General features: G+C 44.0%; 1 protein-coding gene across 9 annotated transcripts in view; it reads left to right on the top strand.

Moving 5' to 3' along the window:
• Window positions 1-27,481, top strand: part of BVES (blood vessel epicardial substance) — a 170,196-nt gene that overhangs the window by 117,760 nt on the left and 24,955 nt on the right. For all 9 annotated transcript variants that reach the window (XM_056566209.1, XM_056566216.1, XM_056566218.1 and 6 more), the window contains 4 exons: window positions 10,050-10,174; window positions 13,270-13,457; window positions 16,816-16,924; window positions 22,085-22,252. In XM_056566209.1, the coding sequence (XP_056422184.1) occupies window positions 10,050-10,174; window positions 13,270-13,457; window positions 16,816-16,924; window positions 22,085-22,252 (590 nt within the window). The remainder of the gene's footprint in view (window positions 1-10,049; window positions 10,175-13,269; window positions 13,458-16,815; window positions 16,925-22,084; window positions 22,253-27,481) is intronic.

The raw sequence follows: 27,481 nt of genomic DNA, 5'->3' as shown, positions 1-27,481 counted from the left end.
CAAACAACAAATATAATATCCACAGAATATAAAAAGAAAATCTTTCTAGTTGAAAATTATGAATGAGTAGGCTATGCATAGTTTACAGAATGTGTCTTTTTAATTTTATTCTTATTTTTCTGAATGCCCCAGACTTATCAAATAGATTAATGCTTGCATTCTTTCCTGGTGTTAATACAGTGGTCCCTCAAGTTACACTATTATTTGGTTCCAGGACGACCATTGTATGTTGAGACCATTGTATGTTGCGACTATAACTCTATAGAAACCTGATATTTGGTTCTGAAGTCCCAAAATATCCAAACATAGGAAAAAGTGAGGATTAAAGACAGATGACAATAACAAAGAGCTGTTGGAAGCTGTAAATCAATTCCTATGTAGAGAACTTGAGCTTCTTCAGGGTCCTGTACAATACACACAGTGTCCACAAAAATTGTTCCATCCTCATCTAGTCTCCAAAGGAGCAGCTAACCCTGGCACAGGTAAAGAGTAGTACAAAACATGTAGAGATGCGCTGTGCTTTAGAGAGGTGCTACTAGATAATGTTCAGTAATACAGGTGTTATACCAGTGAAATACCTATTCTGATTTGTAAGTTCTTCTAGCTACTGACACATTTCGCAGATCTGGACTGTCCATAGCATTATATGATGAGTCTGGTTTCAAGTTACAATGGTCCAGAAAAGATCACTGTTTATTGAAAATATTGTAACTGAGGCCATTGTAAGTTGAGTATATATAAAACTGCCTATAGCACACCCGCAGCAGGAAATACGCATGAATTCTGTCAGAGTAAAAATAACAGTTCAGTTAACAGCTACTTTACAAAAATAGGTCAATATACATCATACTTTTTATATTTACTGTATAACGAACTACTTAAAATGATTTTCTCACTTTAACTGTATGTGACAGGGTCACAGTGTTTCTGTGCATTTTACAGGTGCTGTGAGAGGGTAGACTATGTACTGACTGTGCACCGCAAATTTATGTGCAATGACACTCAGATCTGTGAGATATTCCCAGGAAATATGGCGAGGGATTATAACAGAGCAAATGGCTAGAAGGGAGCATGTTATCAGATGACATTATGGAAACAATGATACCGTATGTGTGTATGTTTATATATACAGTGGGGGGGGGGGGGGGGGAAGTATTTAGTCAGCCACCAATTGTGCAAGTTCTCCCACTTAAAAAGATGAGAGGCCTGTAACTTTCATCATAGGTATACCTCAACTATGAGAGACATAATAAAAAAAAAATCCATAAAATCACATTGTCTGATTTTTAAAGAATTTATTTGGAAATTATGGTGGAAAATAAGTATTTGGTCAATAACAAAAGTTCATCTCAATACTTTGTTATATACCCTTTGTTGGAAATGACAGAGGTCAAACATTTTCTGTAAGTCTTCACAAGGTTTTCACACACTGTTGCTGGTATTTTGGCCCATTCCTCCATGCAGATCTCCTCCAGAGCAGTGATGTTTTGGGGCTGTCGCTGGGCAACACTGACATTCAACTCCCTCCAAGTTTTTTATGGGGTTGAGATCTGGAGACTGGCTAGGCCACTCCAGGACCTTGAAATGCTTTTTACGAAGCCACTCCTTCATTGCCTGGGCGGTGTGTTCGGGATCATTGTCATGCTGGAAGACCCAGCCATGTTTCATCTTCAATGCCCTTGCTGATGCAAGGAGGGTTTCACTCAAAATTGCACGATACATGGCCCCATTCATTCTTTCCTTTACACAGATCAGTTGTCCTGGTCCCTTAGCAGAAAAACAGCCCCAACGCATGATGTTTCCACCCCCGTTCTTCACAGTAGGTATGGTGTTCTTTGGATGCAACTCAGCATTCTTTCTCCTCCATACATGACAAAAAGTTCTACTTTAGTTTCATGTGACCATATGACATTTTCCCAATACTCTGGATCATCCAAATGCCATCTAGCAAACTTCAGACTGGCCTGGACATGTACTGGCTTAAGCAGCGGGACACATCTGGCACTGCATGATTTGAGTCCCTGGCGGCATAGTGTGTTACGGATGGTAGCCTTTGTTACTTTGGTCCCAGCTCTCTGCAGGTCATTCACTAGGTCCCCCGTGTGGTTCTGGGATTTTTGCTCACCGTTCTTATAATTTTGACACCACGGGGTGAGATCTTGCGTGGAGCCCCAGATCGAGGGAGATTATCGGTGGTATTGTTACATAGTTAGTACATAGTTACATAGTTAGTACGGTCGAAAAAAGACATATGTCCATCAAGTTCAACCAGGGAACTAAGGGGTATGTCTTCCATTTTGTAATAATTGCTCCCACAGTTTATTTCTTTACACCAAGCTGCTTGCCTATTGCAGATATAGTCTCCCCAGCCTGGTGCAGGTCTACAATTTTGTTTCTGGTGTCCTTTGACAGCTCTTTGGTCTTGGCCATAGTGGAGTTTGGAGTGTGACTGTTTGTTTGAAGTTGTGGACAGGTGTCTTACTCTTTTATTTTGATAACAAGTTCAAACAGGTGCCATTAATACAGGTGGAGGACAGAGGAGACTCTTAAAGAAGTTGTTACAGGTCTTTGAGAGCCAGAAATCTTGCTTGTTTGTAGGTGACCAAATACTTATTTCCCACCATCATTTGCAAATAAATTCTTTAAAAATCAGACCATGTGGATTTTTTTTTCTCATTATGTCTCTCATAGTTGTTAGGCCGAGCGCTCCGGGTCCCTGCTCCTCCCCGGAGCGCTCGCGGCGTTCTCCTCTATGCAGTGCCCCGGTCGGACCCGCTGACCGGGAGCGCTGCACGGACATTCATGATGGGGATGCGATTCGCATAGTGGGACGCGTCCGCTCGCGAATCGCATCCCAAGCCACTTACCCGTCCCGGTCCCCCGCTATCATGTTCTGGTGCGCGCGGCTCCGCTCTCTAGGGCATGCGCGCGCCAGCTCTCTAAGATTTAAAGGGCCAGTGTACCAATGATTGGTGCCTGGCCCAATCAGTCTGATTAGCTTCCACCTGTCCCCTGTCCATATAACCTCACTTCCCCTGCACTTCCTTGCCGGATCTTGTTGCCTTAGTGCCTAGAGAAAGCTACTACTGTGTTTACCATTACTGTGTTCCTGACCTCTTGCTATTACTATTGACTACGTACCTTGCCGCCTGCCCCGACCTTCTGCTACGTCTGACCTTGCTTCTGCCTAGTCCTTCTGTCCCACGCCTTCTCAGCAGTCAGCGAGGTTGAGCCATTGCCGGTGGATACGACCTGGTTGCTACCGCCGCAGCAAGACCATCCCACTTTGCGGCGGGCTCTGGTGAAAACCAGTTGCAACCCTAGAACCGGTCCACCGACACGGTCCACGCCAATCCCTCGCTGACACAGAGGATCCACATCCAGCTGGCCCAATTGAATAGAACTTGCCCAATTGGCCAATTGGTGGCTGACTAAATACTTTTTTGCCCCACAGTATATATACAGTTATGGCACCCCTGAAATTTTTAAAGAAAATGAAGTATTTCTCACAGAAAAGGATTGCAGTAACACATGTTTTGCTATACACATGTTTATTCCCTTTGTGTCTGTTGGACTAAACCAAAAAAGGAGGGGAAAAAAGTAAATTGGACATAATGCCACACCAAACTACAAAAATGGGCTGGACAAAATTATTGGCACCCATAGCTTATTATTTGGTTGCACACCCTTTGGAAAAAATAACTGAAATCAGTCGCTTCCTATAATCATCAATAAGCTTCTTACACCTCTCAGCCGGAATGTTGGACCACTCTTTCTTTGCAAGCTGCTCCAGGTCTCTCTTATTGGAAGGACAACATTTACAACAGCAATTTTAAGATCTCTCCACAGGTTTTCAATAGGATTTACATCTGGACTCATTGCTGGTCATGTCAGTACTCTCCAGCACTTTGTTGCCATCCATTTCTGGGTGCTTTTTGATATATGTTTGGGGTCATTGCCCTGCTGGAAGACCCAAGATCTTGGACACAAACCCGGCTTTTTGACACTGGCCTGTACAGTGCAACCCAAAATCCGTTGGTAATTCTCAGATTTCCTGATGCCTTGCACACATTCAAGGCACCCAGTGCCAGAGGCAGAAAAACAACCCCAAAACATTATTGAACCTCGACCATATTTCACTGTAGGTACTGTGTTCTTTTCTTTGTAGGCCTCATTCAATTTTCGGTAAACAGTAGAATGATGTGCTTTACCAAAAAGCTCTATCTTGGTCTCATCTGTCCACAAGACGTTTTCCCAGAAGGATTTTGGCTTACTCAAGTTCATTTTGGTAAAATATAGTCTTGCTTTTTTTATGTCTCTGTGTCAGCAGTGGGTCCTCCTGGGTCTCCTGCCATAGCGTTTAATTTCATTTAAATGTCTATGGATAGTTCGCACGGACACTGATGCTCCCTTAGCCTGCAGGAAAGCTTGAATATCTTTGGAACTTGTTTGGGGCTGCTTATCCACCATCCGAACTATCCTGTGTTGACACCTTTTGATAATTTTTTCTCTTCCATCCACGCCCAGGGAGATTAGCTACAGTGCCATGGGTTGCAAACTTCTTAATAATGTTGCACTCTGTGGACAAAGGCAAGTCTAGATCTCTGGAGATGGACTTGTAACCTTGAGATTGTTAATATTTTTCAACAATTTTATTTCTCAAGTCCTCACAAAGTTCTATTCTCCTCTTTTTGTTGTCCATGCTTAGTGTGGCACACACAGACACACAATGCAAAGACTAAGTGAACTTCTTTCCTTTTTATCTGCTTTGAGGTGTGATTTTTATATTGCCCACACCTATTACTTGCCCCAAGTGAGTTTAAAGGAGCATCACATGCTTGAAACAATCTTATTTTTCCACAATTTTGAAAGGGTGCCAATAATTTTGTACAGACCATTTTTGGAGTTTGGTATGACATTATGTCCGATTTTCCTTTTTTTCCTCCCTTTTTGGTTTAGTTCCAATACACACAAAGGGAATAAACATGTGTATAGCAACACATGTGTTACTGCAATCATTTTCTGTGAGAAATACTTCATTTTCTTGAAAAATTTCAGGGGTGCCAACATTTACGGCAATGACTGTATATATAAAGTTTTGTATGTGTGTATGTGTAATATATATATATATATATATATATATATATATATATATATATATATATGTATGTGTGTTTGTAAATGTACACACATACCTATCTGGTATCCCTGCATCCATAACGACTCCAACAAAAAAAAAAGACTATCCCATTATTTAACCCACAAAATTACATAGTGGATGAAAGGGGAGTGTGTATTTTTTATGTTTATTTTATTTGCTTTGTTTTGTAAAGTCCATGCAGTTGTTGTTTCTAGTTGGTTGCAAACCAAGGAACCCAGTAATCGCTGAACTACAGTGTACTTATTTCTATTTATAAAGCACATGAAGCTGTTTCAGAATCTTTTTTTGTGATAATGCTGTTTATTATTGCTCTAATAAAGAATGTATTATTAAAGGTTCCTAAAGCATGTCTGGTGAAAATGATATTGTGCTCTCTGGCAGTGACCTTATGCATTTTCTATTAAATTCACAATTTTCTCCCTTTTAATTAAATGTCATTCACTTTGATTCGTGTTTAGTGACTTTGCTGTCCAAACTTTTGGATTGCGGAGAGAAAATCTAAATGGGTCAAGGACTTGTATTGGCTGGAATAAATGCCAGGGTTTGACACAAGATTTGTGGCTTGGTAAAAATTATAAGCCGTAGATCAGAGGGCCCTTCAGAAGTGACATTTTTTGTTGATATTTGGGAAGCTATGTGTGATTGGTAATGCATCCTATTTAAATGAAAGCAATTTATTGGTACTGAATGTGTTTTTTCACTGTGTGGTATATTTCTGTACATTTAAGCCAAAACTCCTATTAAATAAGTTAGAGAAGTTGGAAATGGACTACATTTTTAATAAATACTATATAAATTGTGCCCAAGGTGTCTTCCAAGTAGATTATTCCACTTCAGGATTTCCATTTAATGTCCTGCTCCTCTTTTCCTTGCTAGTTTCTAGTGATATTATTGCTAATTTTCCTATAACCCAGACAATAATCTGGCTACGGATTTCTAAAATGTTGACATCTAGATATTTTGTATCTGCATACGAAAGCAAATCAACATTGCTTAAGTAATCAGAAAAAAGGGAAATACATGCTTAACCCCTTAAGGATCTTGCCAATTTTCATTGATGCACTTTCGTTTCTTTGCTTGTTTTTTAGGGGACCAATTGTACTTTGTTACGTCTTTCTTTATTTTTCCATAACATATGCTCCAAAATGGAAATTGGTGAAATAGAAAAATAAAATAGAACTGCATTGATCTGTGTGCTCTGTGCTCGATTGATAGTGCCTTCTCCATACAGGCTCTATCAATTGCAGAGCCTCAGATGGGCATGAGGCACCTTCAGCTTTGACCGTTACAATATATAGGTTTAATATACCAGCTATTAGTTGCCGCCCACAGCTGATTTCAGTAGCCGAGGGCCGCCGCTGTGAAGCTGGTTCCTACAGCCTTAACAGCACATCATGCTGTGTTAAGGGGTTAAAGGAGTTATCCAGGAATAGTAAAATAGAACTATATTCTTCTAAAAACAGCACCCCACCTATCTGCATGGTGTGTGTGGTATTACAACTTGGCTTTATTTACTTGTATCTAAATAGGCTGCAATTTCACACACACCCCAGTGAAGAACACCTAGTGAAAATGTTTTGCTTTCCATTGGGGTTAAGATACACAACACTGTGATAAAAATGTACTATATATTTTATTTATGTATGAAATAAATTATATATATAAATATATAAGATGTAGTTATGGGAAGTTCTAGCAGATATGCTATTAAGTAGGGATTGACCAATTATCTGAATGTCCGATATTATCGGCCGATATTCATGATTTTGTTATCGGTATCGGCATCTAACCTTGCCGATAATGCTTCTTGCCCGCGACACCCAGGCCCGGGGAACGGTGCTGCTTGCTACTTTTTTGCATCGCCCGCACAGCCATGGCAGCCCTGTAAGAGAACCGCAGTGGCTGCCTGGGAGAGGCGCTTTGAACTCCGGCGTGGCCCTGCTCTCTCTTGTACAGGGCCCTGCTTGACCTCAGTGTACAGGGCCCTGCTTGACCTCAGTGTACAGGGCCCTGCTTGTCCTCAGTGTACAGGGCCCTGCTTGTCCTCAGTGTACAGGGCCCTGCTTGTCCTCAGTGTACAGGGCCCTGCTTGTCCTCAGTGTACAGGGCCCTGCTTGTCCTCAGTGTAAAGGGCCCTGCTTTAAAATGCCAAAAATGTAAATGCACGGAATATCGGTATAAGTTATCGGCTATTGGCCTGAAAGTTCACAGGTTATCGGTATTGGCTCTAAAAAATCAATATCGGTCGATCCTTACTATTAAGGCGGGTTCACACATGTGCAGACTATCCGCACATTTGACCAATCATATGTTCGCTAGGACCACTCAGAAATGAACCATCTAATAGACAGTGCATTTCCTTGCGGAATCCGCAGAACATGTTTATTCTTTCTGCGAACGCTGGAATTGGAATTTCTGCAGCAAAAACTTCTGGTGCGGAAATTCTGCCATGTGAACAGTGCAGCAGAATTCCATTGAAATCAATAGGACTCTGCTGCAGCAGCATGTCCGTACGAAATTCTGCAGAAGATATACGTAAGGGAATGTTAAATATGACGGAATGTCAGTTCGGAATTCAGCACAGTCATTCCGCTGCAGCAGAGTCCCATTGATTTCGATAGGATTCTGCTGCACTGTTTACACAGCAGAATTTCCATGAGAGGTGTTTCTGCAGTGAAAATTCCCATTACGGCATCTGCAGAAAGAAAGACCTGTCTATCCTTTCTGTGGATTCCGCAAGGAAATGCATTTCAGTCTGTGAGATAGTAGTGTGAGTAGATCTGAAATATTTGTGAATGCAAGAAAGGGAACATGGTCAGGGGAAAATCTTTGTTGGGTAAAGGCATGTGCCCTATTTCTAATAAATTGGCTTCCACACTTAGCATAGACCAGTGTTTCCCAACCTTTTTCGGCTCGGGGCACCCCTCCGAAAAAATTATTTTGTGGGGCACCCCGACCAAAGTTGACGAGCAGAAAAAAAAGTTCCTCAGGGTGGGGGTGCTTCTACACTGCTGCTTTAGACAGCAACTCACAAATAGCGTCTTCTCTAATCAGCATTGTTCACTTTTCTTCGCCATCTGGCCTGGCCATCATGACAATTTCTTGTACATGGGTGACAGATGGGTGGGTAAGAGTGTACATGGGTGGAAGAGGGGTGTAGATGAGTGTACATGGGTGGAAGAGGGGTGTAGATGAGTGTACATGGGTGACAGAAGGGTGTAGAGGAGTGTACATGGGTGACAGGGGTGTAGAGGAGTGTACATGGGTGTAGAGGAGTGTACATGGGTGACAGACGGGTGTACATGGGTGACGGGTGTAGAGGAGTGTATATGGGTGATAGCGGGGTGTAGAGGAGTGTACATGGGTGACAGGGGGTGTAGGGGAGTGTGCATGGGTGACAGGAGTGTAGAGGAGTGTACATGGGTGACAGAGGGGTGTAGAGGAGTGTACATGGGTGATAGATTGGTGTACATGGGTGGCAGAGGGGTGTAGAGGAGTGTACATGGGTGACAGGAGTGTACATTGGTGACGGGTGTAGAGAAGTTTACATGGGTGATAGATGGGTGTACATGGGTGGCAGAGGGGTGTACATTGGTGACAGATGGGTGTACATGGGTGACTGAGGGGTGTAGAGGAGTGTACATGGGTGACAGGAGTGTACATGGGTGACAGAGGGGTGTAGAGGTGTGTACATTGGTAATAGAGGGGTGTAGAGGAGTGTACATGGGTAATAGGAGTGTACATGGGTGACAGGAGTGTAGAGGAGTGTACATGGGTGACAGGAGTGTAGAGGAGTGTACATGGGTGACAGAGGGGTGTAGAGGAGTTTACATGGGTGATAGATTGGTGTAAATGGGTGGCAGAGGGGTGTAGAGGAGTGTACATGGGTAATAGGAGTGTACATGGGTGACAGAAGGGTGTACATGGGTGACAGAGGGGTGTAGAAGAGTGTACATGGGTGGCAGAGGGGTGTAGAGGAGTGTACATGGGAGACGGAAGTGTACATGGGTGACAGAGGGGTGTAGAGGGTGGACATGGGTGACAGGGATGGACAGGGAGGTGGCCAAGGCGGACATGTATGACAGGAGGGTGGACATGGGTGACGGGGGGCAGGGGGCTGGGGTTTGGACAGGGTTGAGAAGGGGTAACAGAGGGATAGAAAGGGGACAGTACCTTAAGCAAGCCAGCACGTGAATCTGGCGCAGCTTGCAATTTCACGGCATGGGAATCTGGCGCAGCTTGCAGTTACACAGCATCTTATAGTTGTAGCAGGGCACCATTTTTGGCTCACTGTGACACTAGGGGGACGCTGTGTGTGCAGTGCGCATGCAGGCTTCCCTTCCCCCTTGCGGCACGGTGAGTCATAGGCGCGCAGGTAGGGGCGGGAAATTTAAAAAATAAATAAATGAAAAATTCACGGTGAAATCCCACGGCACCCCGGCCAGTTTGCCGGGGCACCCCGATTGGGAATCACTGGCATAGACAATACTGTAGATGTTTTGATTCTATAGATCTGCTATCTGTTATATTGTTATATCACAATGCCCAAAAATTTCAGCATTGCTACATTTGCTTTAGAATGTGCACATTTGGAGATTTTATTTAGTACCTGGTTGGCTTATATACAAGAACCAAACAAAGTACACCAAAGGTGCGTGTGTGTAAGGCAGGTGGAACAGAGCAGAAATGGGGATAGTCTGTGCATGTGTTGCCCCTCCTTACTGTACATCCTAATTGCACATGATCTAACAATTGCCCTCTCCTTGTACATTGTACATGCACACTCTGGATAAAGCAACAATGCATTGGGAATTACATGTGTTCCTTTTACTTTTAATTATATTCTTAATGTGATGGAATGTAAATACACTGTTTTTATTTTCTATAGGTTGTTCCTTCTTCATCATCTGGGCAAGTCTTTTCCGATGTGCTTTGGATATAATGATATGGAATGCTGCTTTTCTGGTTATTAATTTTATGCATTTTATTTACCTGGTATATAAGAAAAGACCTGTAAGTATTATGCAAATGCATTTATCAATTTAAGTAAATGTTCCTATTTGGAAAAAAAAAAAGTCAAAACTTAAAACTGTCAAAAGTTTTGATAGGTCACGGTTTCAGTGCTGGGACCCCCACCAATCAGAACAAGCTGGGAGAAACGCACAGTAGTCTACTTTTACTCCCTGGTTGGCAGCGCTCTCTGTCCAGATTCTCCTGACAGCCCCATAGACGTAAAATGGGGCTAGAGGATAGAGATCACTACGAGTCAGAGAGTAAAGCACACCACTGTGCTCCTCCTCGCTTATTCTGCTGATTGGTGGGAGTGTCGGCACTAAGGTTAATTTCACACTATGTGTATTCATCCATTAGTAAACATCCATTTTCTGTGTAAAAACGGATGCATAATAACGGATGAAATAACAGGTGCTGACGGCTGAATAACGTCTGTCAAAATAACGGGCATATTCATCCGTTAAGACCCGTTATAACATCCCTCATGTTCTGCCGTTTTAACACCTCTGCCTACAGACTCCCACAGCCGGGACTACTTCTACTCCCATCATAGAACAGACTTGTTTCCATGATGGGAGTAGTAGTTCCCTGGTTGCGGGAGTTTGCCGGTGGCTAGGGAGGCTACATTAGTGATTGTACTACTACCCCCATCATGGAACTGACTCTGTTCCATGATGGGGGTTGTAGTACAGTGGCTGAGGGATTGATCGCACAGGGTCTCACTTATGAGACCCGATGCGATTAGAAGTTATTAAACAGGGGAGCTGGCAGCATGCTGTGCTCCCTGCGATGTACAATGTATTTTACTTTCATTTTTAAATACCCCGCCAGGAGCCCTGAATGGCTCCTCAATACCGGCTATTCTGGGCTCCCAGCGGGGAATTTAAAAATGAAAGTAAACTTCAGTGCGTCCCCTTAAGTATATTCATTTTGTTGCCCCCATGTGTATATGTAGGATTCCCCCCCTGCCTGCTGCCCAGGCATCTTCTCATCATCTAGCACTGTCACAGCTGTATATAGATGTGCTGTGGGGTCAGACATATATCAATATGTCTGGCCCCCACAGCGCTTCTATAATATGCCTTTGCAGCGCTGTGAATGAAAAGTATTCTATCAGCAGCGCATCAGGCTGGAATGCTTCCTGGCCAGATGCGCTGCTGTTAGAATATTTTTCATTCATAGCGCTGCGGAGGCATATAATTATAGAAGCGCTGTGGGGGGCAGACATATAACGTTATCTGGCCCCCACAATGCTTCTATGTACATATGCTGCCACAGCACTATGAAAAATAAGTACTCTCTCAGCAGCGCATCGGGCCGGGCGGCTTCCCGGCCCGATGCGCTGCTAATAGAATACTTTTCATTCATAGCACTGCCGGGGGCTTATGATAGCGCTGTGGGGGGACAATACTTATATACATGTGCTGTGGGGGGGCAAGACATATATGCAAGATATATAGAAGCGCTGCGGGGGCCAGACAGTACCTCAGTACCGACCATTCAGGGCTCCCTGCAGGGACTTTAAAAATGAAAGTAAAATACATTGTACATCGCAGGGGAGTGGACCATGCCGCCCGCTCCCCTGTTTAATAACTTCTAATCGCATCTGGTCTCAGAAGTGAGACCCAGTGCGGTCAATACCTCAGCCTCTGTACTACAACCATAGTCTGCCAACAAAGGGTATATGACAAAGTATTGAGATGAACTTTTGTTATTGACCAAATACTTATTTTCCACCATAATTTGCAAATAAATTCTTTAAAAATCAGAAAATGTGATTTTATGTTTTTTTTTCTCATTATGTCTCATAGTTGAGGTATACCTATGATGAAAATTACAGGCCTCTCATCTTTTTAAGTGTGAGAACTTGCACAATTGGTGGCTGATTAAATACTTTTTTGCCCCACTGTACATGTCTATAGTCTAGGAGTAAATGTTAATAATGTTCGGTATTGTTAAAACAATATTATTTCTTTTGATACTGGACATTTTTTACTATCTAGTGTCCTTATTACTGTGAGATTTATTTTTCTGTACAATGCAGCAGATTACATAAATATTTAATACTAAAAATACATTAAATAGAGGCAAGTAACATGCAGTTTCACTTCATTGTCCTTGCTGTCAACCTCTCATGTCAAAATAGAATTAGAAAAGATCCCAGCGGTGCATAGCAAACAAAATTTAAATGTGTGCGTGCATTACTTTAAAGATGTGTTTAAAGGGATTTTTCAATAAATAATTTTGATAATAAAAGTTTTGTAAAGCTGTTAATAGCTGTTGAAAGTAATTTGCAGTGCTTCGAGACTGACTAATACAATTTTCATCATCCTTTGCCTGCATGTGTCCCCCTTAGTGCTGCTGCCATTCTGTGTCCCTGGGGGCAGGCGCTGGATAGCATCAGTCTTCTTTTCCCACTGGCAGCTGACAACATAGTCCTTTCCTACTTTCTCATCAAACTTTACAATCCTAGCAAGCTTAAAGGGGTACTCCACTGCCCCAGCCTCTGTAATATTTTTTTCCGATTGCTGGGTGCCGGGGTCGTTATGTCACAGCCACGCCCCCTCAATGCAAGTCTATGGGAGGGGGCGTGGCAACTGTCATTGTCATAGACTTGCATTGAGGGGGCATGGCCGTGACGTCACAACCCCCGCAGCCCGCACCCAGCAATTGGAACAAAATGTTCGGACGCTGGGACAGTGGCATACCCCTTTAAAGGGACTTTTATGTTGTCTCATTGCTTCAGAGGCCCGATCCTTCCATGACAAACTAAGCAAAAAGCTATTTCATAAAGCTGCTCTGCAGAGAACAAAGGATCATTTTCTAGTGATGTAGGAACAATGACAGAGCATGTCTGTGCCACACGGCCCATCAGGTGGGCATGCATATAGCTATACACTTTGAACACCAGGTGGTACTATACCTCTTCACTATACAGTATAATTATATTTTTTCACTTAATCCCTCAATTTTAAATAGGCATGTGATTGGCATCTGTATGTTGCACTTGTAAGTTCCCTGTATGTTTCCTATGTAACACTGGCTTGTCTGCATTCTTCATTTACTTTTTGGAAATATGTTTTCTTTCATTGTAGGTCAAAATAGAAAAGGAACTAAAAGGTATCTATCATAAAATGTTCGAACCTCTTCATGTGCCACCTGGACTATTTAAGAGACTTACAGGACAATTTTGTAGTATACAGACTTTACATAAGGGACAGACATATGCAGTAGAAGACAAGACTTCTGTTGATGACCGCCTTAGTATACTTCTGAGAGGGAAGTAAGTGATTTATATGAATAAACTTTATTTTGTTGCCTGAAATCTTTAGAGGTTTTTCAGGACTATTATATTGATGGCCTTTTGATGACTGAGAGCATTGTAAATTTTGGTTGTGGCTGTTACTGCAGCTCAGTCCTATTTAATTGAATGAGCATAAGCTGCATTAGCAGACATGGGGAGATTTATCAATATGTGTCTGTGTGCAGCCACTTCACAGCCTTTTTTTCTCTTTTTTGCTGTGTTTTTGGCTTCTGTGCACCAAATTTATCAAAAAAGCGCAAGACTTTGATACATTTTGCATTTTTTTTAAAGATGCAGTTTATAAATCTTGTCCACTGCATAGTCAAGAATGAAGCATTGAATTTCACTGTCACCTTTGCCAAAAGTTGTATATTTTGAAATTGCGCAAAAATTTTACACCAAATTTCAGCCACCAAAATCGCAGGAAGGCAGTGATAAATTTCTCCCAGTGGTGGAGATTTATCAAAACCTGTGCAGAGGAAAAGTTGACCAGTTGCCCTAAGCAACCAATCAGATTTCTTCTTCCATTTTTAAAAAGGCCTCTCAAAAATGAAAGAAGCGATCTGATTGGTTACTATGGGCAACTGTCAACTTTTTCTCCACACAGGTTTTGATAAACCTTCCCCGTGACTCTGCTATCTCATGTACAATTCTGTGCCATGTTCGCCTTTTTTTTCTTCTTTAAAATGAAACTATAATATTTGTTTTGGAATGAGCATAACTGGGAGATCAAGCCAAATGTGGTTACACTGATCCACATCAGAGGGATGTGGAGAGGTGCAGCCATAATCTTTTGAGCTTGCACGAGTGTCTTAATCTTTGTAATCTTTATACAAATGCAAAGTGCACTGTCAAAATACACCCCCTTTAAAGGGGTATTCTGGTTAAGGAAAATATATCCCCTATCCAAAGGGTAGGGAATAAGTGTCTGATCACAGGGGGTCCCAGCAGTTGGACCCACCATAATTTCCTGCATCGCGCTCCAGCTCTCCTCATTCATGGAGCAGGGGTCAACACCATGCATCTATAAAAGGACAGCCAGAGATGCATGAAAGTGGGCATGTCAACCGCCGCTCCGTATACTAGGTGAGCCTGAGCGCTGTTCACGAGATTGCGGGGTGGACCCCCTGGGATAAGACACTTATTACCTATTACTTATTATTACCTATACTTATTACCTATCCTTTGGATAGGGGCTACATTATCTAAACCAGAGTACCCCTTTAAAGGACTATTAAAAAGTTTTAAGAATCATATCAATATGATCTGTTCAGCTGGTGTCCATTCACTACCCACAAGCCTCTCTTTTTCATTCATTTCATTTTTAAGTCTATGCAGAGAAATTAATGGATCTTTTGGCCTTCTGGAGATAAGAGCGCAATGCCGTCTGCTTCACTACTTAATAACTCCCTGGACATGTCAAAAGTTGGTTTTTAATGACCGTAACGCCTTAAGTTCCCAAAGAGAACTATTACGAGCAATCGTTAAGTTGCTATTGCATAGCACTGATCAGTGATATCGGCGCTCCGCATATACAAAATGCAAAATTTTGCATGGGAACATAAGAAAGGTTCAGAAAAACAGTGCTCTTCCTATTTGTAGAAGACATATATAAAGGAGAACTTCAGCAAAAATGTACTTATCCCCAATCCACAGTATAGGGGACATGTTGATGATTGCTGAGGTTACAACGGCTGGGAGCGCCGAAAAGACCTGAGTACTGTACTTGGGAATCATTGGCGCTCCCATATAAAATAATGGTGTGCGTCCCGTATACTGGTAGACAACACGTGCTCCTCACTGAGAGTCCTGTCCTAAGTTCTGCCCATTACATCTTGAGTGATGTCCCTGCACTGGAGATACAACGCATTAGTAACACCACTCAAGCTATAGAAGGTGGAATTTAGGAGGGGCCAGCTTGTCAGCAACTGAGAGAACTTGTGTCTTTTCAGATGAAGCTTTTACAATCAAAAGGTCCAAGTATCATTAAAAGATTGATTTCTGTACTCTTCCTTTTCTTAATGTTTGTTAGTTTTTTACATTAGCAGTAGTGTTTGGTGGATTGGAGGCCCTTGTTTTTTGCTCGCTCTGCCATGGGTCGGGTACTCTAGCCGGCCTCTTTACCTCATCCTCCTCAATTAGGTCCATTTTATGCTTAGTGCTCTCCTGAGGCCTTGGGGAAGGTCCCCTTGGTTGTTCTCTAGGGCAGAGAAATGGTTATTTTTCAGCATGTCTAGGGCAGGGAAGGGGTTAATGACTCCATCCTTGGTGGTCTATGACAGATAAAATGTCTGTCTGGGATCTTGTACTCATTCATTCAGAATAGCATTGGTAAGTTCCAACACTGATGATGGATGAGAAGGCCTGGATGACAGCCAGTTTACCTGCACTAAACCAAATACACAGGGTTATACTGCAGGTGAGCCAGATTACAACCATCCAGTTCCTGAGATAGCTTTGCGCAGTGGAGGTGGGACCTGACATACAACTGCTAATACAGTGGGTATCCCCTGATCCAGGCAAGTGATTCATCGTTGTAATTCGGTTCACCTGCACTATAACCCTGTGTACTGGATTTAGTGCGGGTGAAACTGGCTGTTAGTTTCCCTTTAAGGCTGAGATTAGGGATCTCTGCACGTATGGATTAAGACTTTAACTAAAGTCTAGTAAAAGTTATAGGGGTTATCCACCATAAGGGGATTTTAGTATGTACCTGGCAGACAGTAATTGACATGCTTAGGAAGGATCTGCGCTTGTCATGAGATAACCAGAACACTGTGGCTAGCTTTTTGTGAACTAGTATTTCCTGTTTGACTTTTCTTTTTTTGACTACAAATCCCACAATTCCATTTTCCTCCCTCCCACACATCAGCCACCCCACCCATTGAAACATAAATGAGCTGCATCCATTCAAAAGACCTATGGTTTTCAATCAGGGTGCCCACAGCTGTTGCATTAGTTGCAGCTTGATCCCTCTCCCACCAAGCGATTGCTCCACCCACTGAAGCAGACAGGCTCCCTGTCATCAGCTGACTAGTTGGTAAGATCTCGGCCACATTGCAAGCTGGGAAAAATCTGAAACCACAGTCATTTTGTATGCTGATAAAAATAAATATTGGAATGAAAATCACAGAATTGTGAGAAAACCGTCACACAGAGGTACAGACACTATATTATGAACTACACTAACTTTACAGCCCCTGTAGCATAGTCAAATAAAAAAAAATCCTGGCATACGCCTTTAAGTTTCAATATCTTGCTACTAAGTAAATAACAAATCAGAAATTCTGAACTAACATGAAATTCTTTTTCTTTTCTTTTTTTCAAACAATATCAGGATGAAGGTTTCCTATAGAGGGCATTTTCTACATAACATATATCCTAATGCTTATATTGATTCTCCTGAATTCAGATCAACAGAGATGGACAGGGGGGAAAAATTTCAGGTACACATGTAAACCAAGACGTTTTGTCAGTCAGTTTGTCTATTGTCGTAAATGTATAATCTACAGTTACTATACAGAGACCAGTATGGCAGATTTATCAACAGGTCCTGTACCCACTTAAAACAGGTAAATGTTCGCCATAGGGACTTTGACTGTCTAAAATTTTAAGCTGGGCACTGTGACTTTTTGTTTTACTTTTACAGTTAAGTGATTTTTTAACAAAGAAAGTCTGTTTGATAAGACACAAAATATTAGCATCTTTTGAAATTCTGCTTACAAATTAAAGGAAGAAGAAATATGCATATATTTGGCAGATAATTTAGTCTCTTACACAGGTGCAAGCACAGGCAAAATGATGTAGCATTTAAAATGTGTTATATAATGATGCATTAAGTTGTTACAAAATTTATTCTGTATGTATTACAAATATAAGTAGGGCTCAGTGGATCAAAAGAGGGAACAAAAGGTAGAAAACCTAGACTAGAAAGATTAAGAGAATTACTTAAAGCACAACTGTCACCAAGAAAATGCTTTTGAAGCTGCACACAGTGCACTAGGGCTTCTCAAGCTAATTTTAGGCATACTTTTTTAAATAAATGAGGCTGCTTTATACTTTACAGCTTTAGGATAGGGTCACACGTAACTGATCTGCTACGTATTTTACGCTGTAGATCCGCTGATGACCCAATCCTATAATGGGCCTCCAGCGGCATGTCCACAGGGACATGCAAGTCGCCATGCGCATTGTACTCAGACATCGCGGCTGCTCCGCGATGACTGTAAATACACTGCGTGTGGCGGTTCACAGGTCCCTGTGTGGCTGCTTGTAGCCGTGGATTGCTGTGGCAAGTAGGACACGGGGAAAGAAGCTGAAGGCACACTATAGGGTTGGGTCATCGGTGGATTTTAACCTCTTGGGGACGCAGGGCGTTTGCATACGCCCTGCATCCCCAATCCTTAAGGACTCAGGGCGTACCTGTATGCCCTGAGTATTTCCGATCCCTGCTGCTCACCGGCCGGGGACCAGACTGGGATGCCTGCTGAAATCATTCAGCAGGCATACCGTGACAACGCCTGGGGGGGGTTTCTGTGTCAATTGGGTCCCGGTGGCCTGGAAAAAAGGATGATAGGTGCCATCCGAGATGGCTCCTATCATCCTTTAGCAGCAGGAGTGAGGAGGCACTGGTGCCGACGAATCAGGACGCATGCTGTGGGGTTATCCCTAACGGCACCCACTCCACTCCTGTTCCAGAGGGCGAGAAGCGGGTGCCGGGAGCCCTCAACTGAGGCTGGGGCCCCGGATCCCCTGCATCGGCGGCGGGATCGGGCAGCGGAAGCGCCGACGGCAGGCTGATCTTCACTGCACAGCAGCAGGAGTTAAGGCTGGCCTCCTCCTGTTGCTAAGCAACAACTCCCAGCATGCACACAAAAACATGCTGGGAGTTGTTGTTATGCAACAGCAGAAGGCACAACTACAACTGCCAGCATGCCCTTTGGTAGTTTGTACATGCTGGGGGTTGTAGTTGTGCCTCCAGCTGTTGCATAACTACAACTCCCAGCATGAACGGACAGCCAAAGGGCATGCTGGGAGTTGCAGTAGTGTGCCTCCAGCTGTTGTATAACTAAAAGTCCCAGCATGCCCTTCGCCTGTAAGTGCATGCTGAGAGTTGTAGTTTTGCAACAGCTGAAGTTACCTAACTTTGTTACCTAACTCAGTGTTTCACAACCAGTGTGCCTCCAGCTGTTGCAAACTACAACTCTCAGCATGCACTGATAGACCGTACATGCTGGGAGTTGTAGTTTTGCAACAGCTGGAGGCACACTGGTTGCGAAACACTGAGTTAAGTAACAAACTCTTAGTGTTTTGCAACCAGTGTGCCTCCAGCTGTTGCATAACTACAACTTCCAGCATGCACGACAGCCAAAGGGCATGCTGGGAGTTGTAGTTTTGCAACAGCTGGAGGATTGCCCCCCTTCATGCGAATGTACAGGGTACATTCACACAGGCAGGGTTTACAGTGAGTTTCTCGCAGAAAATTTTCCGTTGCAGCTCAAATTCCCAGCGGGAAACTTGCTGTAAACCTCTGCCTGTGTGAATATACCCTAAAAACACTACACTACACTACACAAAATAAAGAGTAAAACACTACATACCCCTACACAGTTACCCCCCAATAAAAATAAAAAAACGTCTGGTACGACACTGTTTCTAAAACGGAGCCTCCAGCTGTTGCAAACCAACAACTCCCAGTATTGCCGGACAGCCATTGACTGTCCAGGCATCCTGGGAGTTTTGCAACAGCTGGAGGCACCCTGTTTGGGAAACACTGCCAAAGGGTAATTTTGGTATCGGAACCAAGTGTAATTCTTGCATCCGGGTCCGTCCCTATGCAAATCCCTAATGTAGGCCTCAAATGCACATGGCGCTCTCTCACTATCGTATTTCAAGGCATCAATCTAGTGCCACATATGGGGTATTTCTGTACTGAGGAGAAATTGCGTAACACATTTTGGGGTTCTTTTTCTCCTTTTATGAAAAGGTAAAGTTGGGGTCTACACTTACATGTTATTGTAAAAAAAAAAAAATGTTTACACTAACATGCTGGTGTTGCCCCATACTTAACATTTTCACAAGAGGTAAAAGAAAAAAAAGCCCCCCAAAATCTGTAACGCAATTTCTCCTGAGTACGGAAATACCCCATATGTGGGTATAAAATTCTCTGCGGGCGCACAACAAGGCTCAGGAGTGAGAGCGCACTATGTAAATTTGAGGCCTAAATTTGTGATTTGCACAGGGGTGGCTGATTTTACAGCAGTTCTGACATAAACGCAAAAAAATAAATACCCACATGTGACATCCCCTCACGGAACGTAACAAGGGGTATAGTGAGCCTTAACACCCCACTGGTGTTTAATGAAAATTATCAAAGTGGGATAGGAAAATGAAGAAAAAAAAATTTTTTCACTAAAATGCTGGCGTTACCCTAACTTTTTCATTTTCACAAGGGAAAATAGGGGAAAAAGCCCCCCAAAATGTGAGGCCCCATTAGTAAGAACATACCCCATATGTGGATGTAAAGTGCTCTGCGGAAGAGAAAATTTGTCCAGAATTGAAGGCCATGTGTGTTTACAAAGCCCCTATGGTGCCAAAACAATGGACCCCCACATGTGACCCCATTTTGGAAACTACACCCCTCACGGAACATAATAAGGGGTACAGTGAGCATTTACACACCACAGGTATCTGACAGATTTTTGGAACAGTGGTCCGTGAAAATGAAAAATTTTATTTTACATTTCCACAGCCCACTGTTCCAAAGATCTGTCAAACACCAGTGGGGTGTAAATGCTCACTGCACTCCTTATTAATTTCTTTGAGGGGTGTAGTTTCCAAAATGGGGTCACATGTGGGGGGTCCACTGATCTGGCACCACGGGGGGTTTTGTAAACACACATGGCCCCCAACTTCCATTCCAAACAAATTCTCTATCCAAAAGCTCAATGGCGCTTCTTCTCTTGAGCATTGTAGTTCGCCCACAGTGCACTTTACATCCACACATGGGGTATTTCCATACTCGGAAGAAATGGGGTTACACATTTTGGGGGCATGTTTTCCTATTACCCCTTGTAAAAATGTAAAATATAGGGAAAAACCAGCATTTTAGTGAAATAAATAAATTAATTTACACATCTGACTTTAACAAAAAAGTCGTCAAACACCTGTGGGGTGTTAAGGCTCGCTGTACCCCTTGTTACGTTCCTTGAGGGGTGTAGTTTCCAAAATAATGTGCCATGTGGTTTTTGTTTTTGCTGTTCTAGTACCATAGGGGCTTCCTAAATGTGACATGCCCCCCAAAAACCATTTCAGCAAAATTCACTCTCCAAAATCCCATTATCGCTCCTTCCCTTCTGAGCCCTCTAATGCACCCACAGAGCACTTTACATTCACATATGAGGTATTTCCTTACTCGAGAAAAATTGGATTACAAATTTTGGGGGGATTTCTCTCCTTTCACCCCTTGTAAAAAATAAAAATGGCTCTACAAGGACATGCGAGTGTAAAAAATGAAGATTTTGAATTTTCTCCTTCATTTTGCTGCTATTCCTGTGAACAAACTTTCTGAATGTCATTTTGAATGCTTTGAGGGGTGCAGTTTCTATAATGGGGTCATTGATGGGGTATTTCTCACAGAAAAGCCCTTCAAATCCACTTCAAACTTAACTGGTCCCTGAAAAATTCAGATTTAGAATTTTTCGTGAACATTTAGAAAATGGATGCTATATTTTGAAGCCCCCTAATGTCTTCAAAAAGTAAAAATATGTCAACTTTATGATGCCAACATAAAGTAGACATATTGTATTTGTGAATCAATATATCATTTATTTGGAATGTCCATTTTCCTTACAAGCAGAAGGTTTCTAAGTTAGAAAAATGGAACATTTTCTAAATTTTCATCAAATTTGGCGATTTTTCACCAAGAAAGGGTGCAAGTAACGACAAAAATTTACCAGTATGTTAAAGTAGAATATGTCACGAAAAAACAGTCTCGGAATCAGAATAAAAGGTAAAAGCATCTCAGAGTTATTAATGCTTTAAGTGAGAGTGGTCAGAATTGCAAAAATGGGCTGAGTCCTTCAGGTGAAAGTGGGCTGAGTCCCTAAGGGGTTAAGCTGCAGATCCATTACGTGTGACCTTACCCTTATAATTCTTCTGGGAGTCAGGCAAACAGTCGGAGAGGCAAAGTCCAGGGGCTTCTCTGCTCCGGGGCTGCACCGCCTCTCTCTAGCTACAGCACACACTTGTTTGATACACATGGCTCATCTGCCTGTGGCGACCCTGTGTAACTCTGCTGCGTGCAAGCCATCTGCCAATCAACTGCACGACGTAAGCAGAGAGAGGCGTTGTGCTCTGGAGCATAGTGGACCCCAGGATCCACCTCTACGACCTTTGACCTGACTCCCTGGGGAAATATAAAGCTGTTTCTTGTAAGTATAAAGCAGCCTAATTTATTTATAATGGTATGCCTAGAATAGGCCTGTGAAGCCCTAGAGCACTGTGTGTGTAGCTTCATTCATGGTGACAGTTGCTCTTTAAGTCAAAACCTTGAATAAAGAGAACACTTTTCTTTAACCACTTTTCTTGCTCTTTTGGATTCTTAGGTTACAATAACAGCAGATGATAACTGTGTGTTTCTGTGCTGGTCTCGGGAAAGGCTAACATATTTTCTGGAGTCTGAACCTTTCTTGTATGAAATATTTAAATATTTGGTTGGTAAAGATATTACAAATAAGTTGTACTCCTTAAATGACCCAACATTAAGTGACAAGGTAAGAACTTTATTATACAATATATGAGCAATATTTTTGGAGGACTGATAACTGACTTTAGAATTTTGGTATTTGTTTATGCAGCAGCATATGTTGCTCATAAAAGGCATTTTACAAAAAAAATACTTATCACCTCTGGACAAGAATAGATGATAAATTCATAATTGTATTGTGGTCAGATTTGTGATGTGCTATGTTTTTTTTTTTTATCAGACCCATAGATTGTAGCAACTGTACAGTAGCTTTACTGATGCTTCCTTCAGACTCTACTACATCTAGGAAGTGAATAGGAGCAGGGGAATTTTAGCTCCTGTTCTAGTGGTCAGAAGGTGTCCCAGTAGATTATTGATCATGCATTTATCACCTTTTCTGTGTCTTTTCCGGGGCAACTCCTTTAGACAAGGGCTACATTGCAACTAGAAATAGATTTTTGCTATTGAGTGCCAGTTGCAGTCCACATGACTGCATACATCTTATTGTATTGCTTTGGTTGCAGCTGTAGCCCGATAGCTACAGTTTGTTGTGCTACAGTGTAACCCTAGCCTTGAAGGGAATCTGTCAGCTCCGTTCCAGGTACAGAGCTACTGATCCCAATAGACAGTGCTAGGGGGATAAAATGAACAAATATACAGTGGGGATCAAAAGTTTTGGCACCCCAGGTAAAAATTTGTATTAATGTGCATAAAGAAGCCAAGGAAAGATGGAAAAATCTCCAAAAGGCATCAAATTACAGATTAGACATTCTTATAATAGGTCAACAAAAGTTAGATTTTATTTCAGTCATTTACACTTTCAAAATAACAGAAAACAAAAAAATGGCGTCTGCAAAAGTTTGGGAACCCTGCTGAATTTATAGCTAGCACTGCCCCCGTTACAAAGCTGAGACCTGCCAGTGTCATGGATTGTTCTCAATCATCATCTGGGAAGACCAGGTGATGTCAATCTCAAAGGTTTTAAATGCCCAGACTCATCTTACCTTGCCCCAACAATCAGCACCATGGGTTCTTCTAAGCGGTTGTCTAGAAATCTGAAACTGAAAAAAGTTGACGCTCACAAAGCTGGAGAGGGCTATAAGAAGATAGCAAAACATTTTCAGATGTCAATATCCTCTGTTCGGAATGTAATTAAGAAATGGCAGTCATCAGGAACAGTGGAAGTTAAAGCAAGATCTGGAAGACCAAAAAAAATATCAGACAGAACAGCTCGCAGGATTGTGAGAAAAACAATTCAAAACCCACGTTTGACTGCACAATCCCTCCAGAAAGATCTGGCAGACACCGAAGTTGTTGTACACTATTCCACTATAAAGAGATACTTGTACAAATATGATCTTCATGGAAGAGTCATCAGAAGAAAACCTCTTCTACGTCCTCACCACAAAAATCAGCGTTTGAACTTTGCAAATGAACATATAGACAAGCCTGATGCATTTTGGAAACAAGTTCTGTGGACCGATGAGGTTAAAACTGAACTTTTTGTCCGGAATGAGCAAAGGTACATTTGGAGAAGAAGGGAACAGAATTTAATGAAAAGAACCTCTGTCCAACTGTTAAGCATGGGAGGTGGATCAATCATGCTTTGGGGTTGTATTGCAGCCAGTGGCACATGGAACATTTCACGAGTAGAAGGAAAAATGGATTCAATAGAATTTCAGCAAATTTTGGATGATAACTTGATGCCATCTGTGAAAAAGCTGAAGTTAAAGAGAGGATGGCTTCTACAAATGGATAATGATCCTAAACACACCTCGAAATCAATGGGGGATTACATCAAGAGGTGTAAACTGAAGGTTTTGCCATGGCCTTCACAATCTCCTGACCTCACCAGTATTGAAAATCTATTATTGGACCTTAAAAGAGCAGTGCGTGACAGACAGCCCAGAAATCTTAAAGAACTGGAAGACTTTTGTAAGGAAGAATGGGCAAAGATACCTCAAACAAGAATTGAAAGACTCTTGGCAGGCTACAAAAAGCGTTTACAAGCTGTGATACTACACGATATTAACTCTGCAGGGTGCCCAAAATTTTGCAGACACCATTTTTTTGTTTTCTGTTATTTTTAAAGTGTAAATGATGGAAATAAAATCTAACTTTTGTTGACATATTATAAGAATGTGTTACGCCTAGCGCTCCGGGTCCCCGCTCCTCCCCGGAGCGCTCACGGCGTCTTTCTCCCTGCAGCGCCCCGGTCAGTCCCGCTGACCGGGAGCGCTGCGCTGTCATGGCCGTCGGGGATGCGATTCGCACAGCGGGACGCGCCCGCTCGCGAATCGCATCCCAGGTCACTTACCCGTCCCGGTCCCCTGCTGTCTTGTGCTGGCGCGCGCGGCTCCGCTCTCTAGGGCGCGCGCGCGCCAGCTCTCTGAGACTTAAAGGGCCAGTGCACCAATGATTGGTGCCTGGCCCAATTAGCTTAATTGGCTTCCATCTGCTCCCTGGCTATATCTGATCTCCTCCCTTGCACTCCCTTGCCGGATCTTGTTGCCTTGTGCCAGTGAAAGCGTTTAGTGTGTCCAAAGCCTGTGTACCTGAACTTCTGCTATCCATCCTGACTACGAACCTTGCCGCCTGCCCCCGACCTTCTGCTACGTCTGACCTTGCCTCTGCCTAGTCCTTCTGTCCCACGCCTTCTCAGCAGTCAGCGAGGTTGAGCCGTTGCTAGTGGATACGACCTGGTTGCTACTGCCGCAGCAAGACCATCCCGCTTTGCGGCAGGCTCTGGCGAAAACCAGTAGCCTCTTAGAACCGGTCCACTAGCACGGTCCACGCCAATCCCTCGCTGACACAGCGGATCCACAACCCGTAAGCCGAATCGTGACAGTAGATCCGGCCATGGATCCCGCTGAGGTGCCGCTGCCAAGTCTCGCTGACCTTCCCACGGTGGTCGCTCAGCAATCGCAGCAGATTGCCCAGCAAGGACAGCAGCTGTCGCAGTTGACCGCCATGTTACAGCAACTTCTGCCTCTGCTACAGCAGCAACCATCTCCTCCGCCAGCTCCTGCACCTCCTCCGCAGCGAGTGGCCGCTCCTAGCCTCCGCTTGTCCCTGCCGGACAAATTTGATGGGGACTCTAAACTCTGCCGTGGATTTTTGTCTCAGTGTTCCCTGCATATGGAGATGTTGTCGGACTTGTTTCCTACAGAACGGTCTAAGGTGGCGTTTGTAGTAAGCCTTCTTTCAGGAAAGGCCTTGTCTTGGGCCACACCGCTCTGGGACCGCAATGATCCTGCCACAGCCTCAGTCCAGTCCTTTTTCGCTGAAGTCCGGAGTGTCTTCGAGGAGCCAGCCCGAGCTTCTTCTGCCGAGACTGCCCTGTTGAACCTGGTCCAGGGTAATTCTTCAGTGGGCGAGTACGCCATCCAATTTCGTACTCTTGCTTCCGAGTTATCATGGAATAACGAGGCTCTCTGCGCGACCTTTAAAAAAGGCCTATCCAGTCGCATCAAGGATGTGCTGGCCGCACGAGAGATTCCCGCCAACCTGCAAGAACTCATCCATTTGGCTACCCGCATTGACATGCGTTTTTCTGAGCGACACCAAGAGCTCCGCCAGGAAAAAGACTTTGATCTCTGGGCACCTCTCCCACAGTATCAGTTGCAATCTACGCCTGGGCCTCCCGCCGAGGAGGCCATGCAAGTGGATAGGTCTCGCCTGACCCAGGAAGAGAGGAATCGCCGTAGGGAAGAAAATCTCTGTCTTTACTGTGCCAGTACCGAGCATTTCTTGGTGGATTGCCCTATCCGTCCTCCACGTCTGGGAAACGCACGCACGCACCCAGCTCACGTGGGTGTGGCGTCTCTTGGTTCCAAGTCTGCTTCTCCACGTCTCACGGTGCCCGTGCGGATTTCTCCTTCAGCCAACTCCTCCCTCTCAGCCGTGGCCTGCTTGGACTCTGGTGCCTCTGGTAATTTTATTTTGGAGTCGTTTGTGAATAAATTCAGCATCCCGGTGACCCGTCTCGTCAAGCCGCTCTACATTTCCGCGGTCAATGGAGTCAGACTGGATTGCACCGTGCGTTACCGCACAGAACCCCTCCTGATGTGTATTGGACCCCACCACGAAAGGATTGAGCTCTTCGTTCTCCCCAACTGTACCTCTGAGGTCCTCCTCGGTCTGCCATGGCTCCGGCTTCATTCTCCCACCCTTGATTGGACCACCGGGGAGATCAAGAACTGGGACTCTGCCTGCCTTAGGAAGTGCCTCTCCCCCCCTCCCGGTCCCGTCAGGCAAGCCTCTGTGCCTCCTCATGGCTCCAGTCCTTGTGTCACCCTGCCCCGTGCCAAGCTTCACCCTCTGCCCTCCCTCCCCATTCCAACTCCTGCTGTACTGCCTGCCGTTGAGGAAACCCTCCATTCTTTCCCGGTGTCCTCATCCCAGGGGAGGCAGTTACCGGACAAAAAAAAGGGGAGACCTAAGGGGGGGGGGTACTGTTACGCCTAGCGCTCCGGGTCCCCGCTCCTCCCCGGAGCGCTCACGGCGTCTTTCTCCCTGCAGCGCCCCGGTCAGTCCCGCTGACCGGGAGCGCTGCACTGTCATGGCTGTCGGGGATGCGATTCGCACAGCGGGACGCGCCCGCTCGCGAACCGCATCCCAGGTCACTTACCCGTCCCGGTCCCCTGCTGTCCTGTGCTGGCGCGCGCGCGCGCCAGCTCTCTGAGACTTAAAGGGCCAGTGCACCAATGATTGGTGCCTGGCCCAATTAGCTTAATTGGCTTCCATCTGCTCCCTGGCTATATCTGATCTCCTCCCTTGCACTCCCTTGCCGGATCTTGTTGCCTTGTGCCAGTGAAAGCGTTTAGTGTGTCCAAAGCCTGTGTACCTGAACTTCTGCTATCCATCCTGACTACGAACCTTGCCGCCTGCCCCCGACCTTCTGCTACGTCTGACCTTGCCTCTGCCTAGTCCTTCTGTCCCACGCCTTCTCAGCAGTCAGCGAGGTTGAGCCGTTGCTAGTGGATACGACCTGGTTGCTACTGCCGCAGCAAGACCATCCCGCTTTGCGGCGGGCTCTGGCGAAAACCAGTAGCCTCTTAGAACCGGTCCACTAGCACGGTCCACGCCAATCCCTCGCTGACACAGCGGATCCACAACCCGTAAGCCGAATCGTGACAGAATGTCTAATCTGTAATTTGATGCCTTTTGGAGATTTTTCCATCTTTCCTTGGCTTCTTTATGCACATTAATACAAATTTTTACCTGGGGTGCCCAAACTTTTGATCCCCACTGTAGC

This window comes from Hyla sarda, chromosome 3 (genome assembly GCF_029499605.1).
Source record: "Hyla sarda isolate aHylSar1 chromosome 3, aHylSar1.hap1, whole genome shotgun sequence".
NCBI classification, from domain to species: Eukaryota; Metazoa; Chordata; class Amphibia; order Anura; family Hylidae; genus Hyla; species Hyla sarda.
Note: the sequence above shows the minus strand (reverse complement) of the source record. Positions and strands in the feature narration are given on the sequence as shown.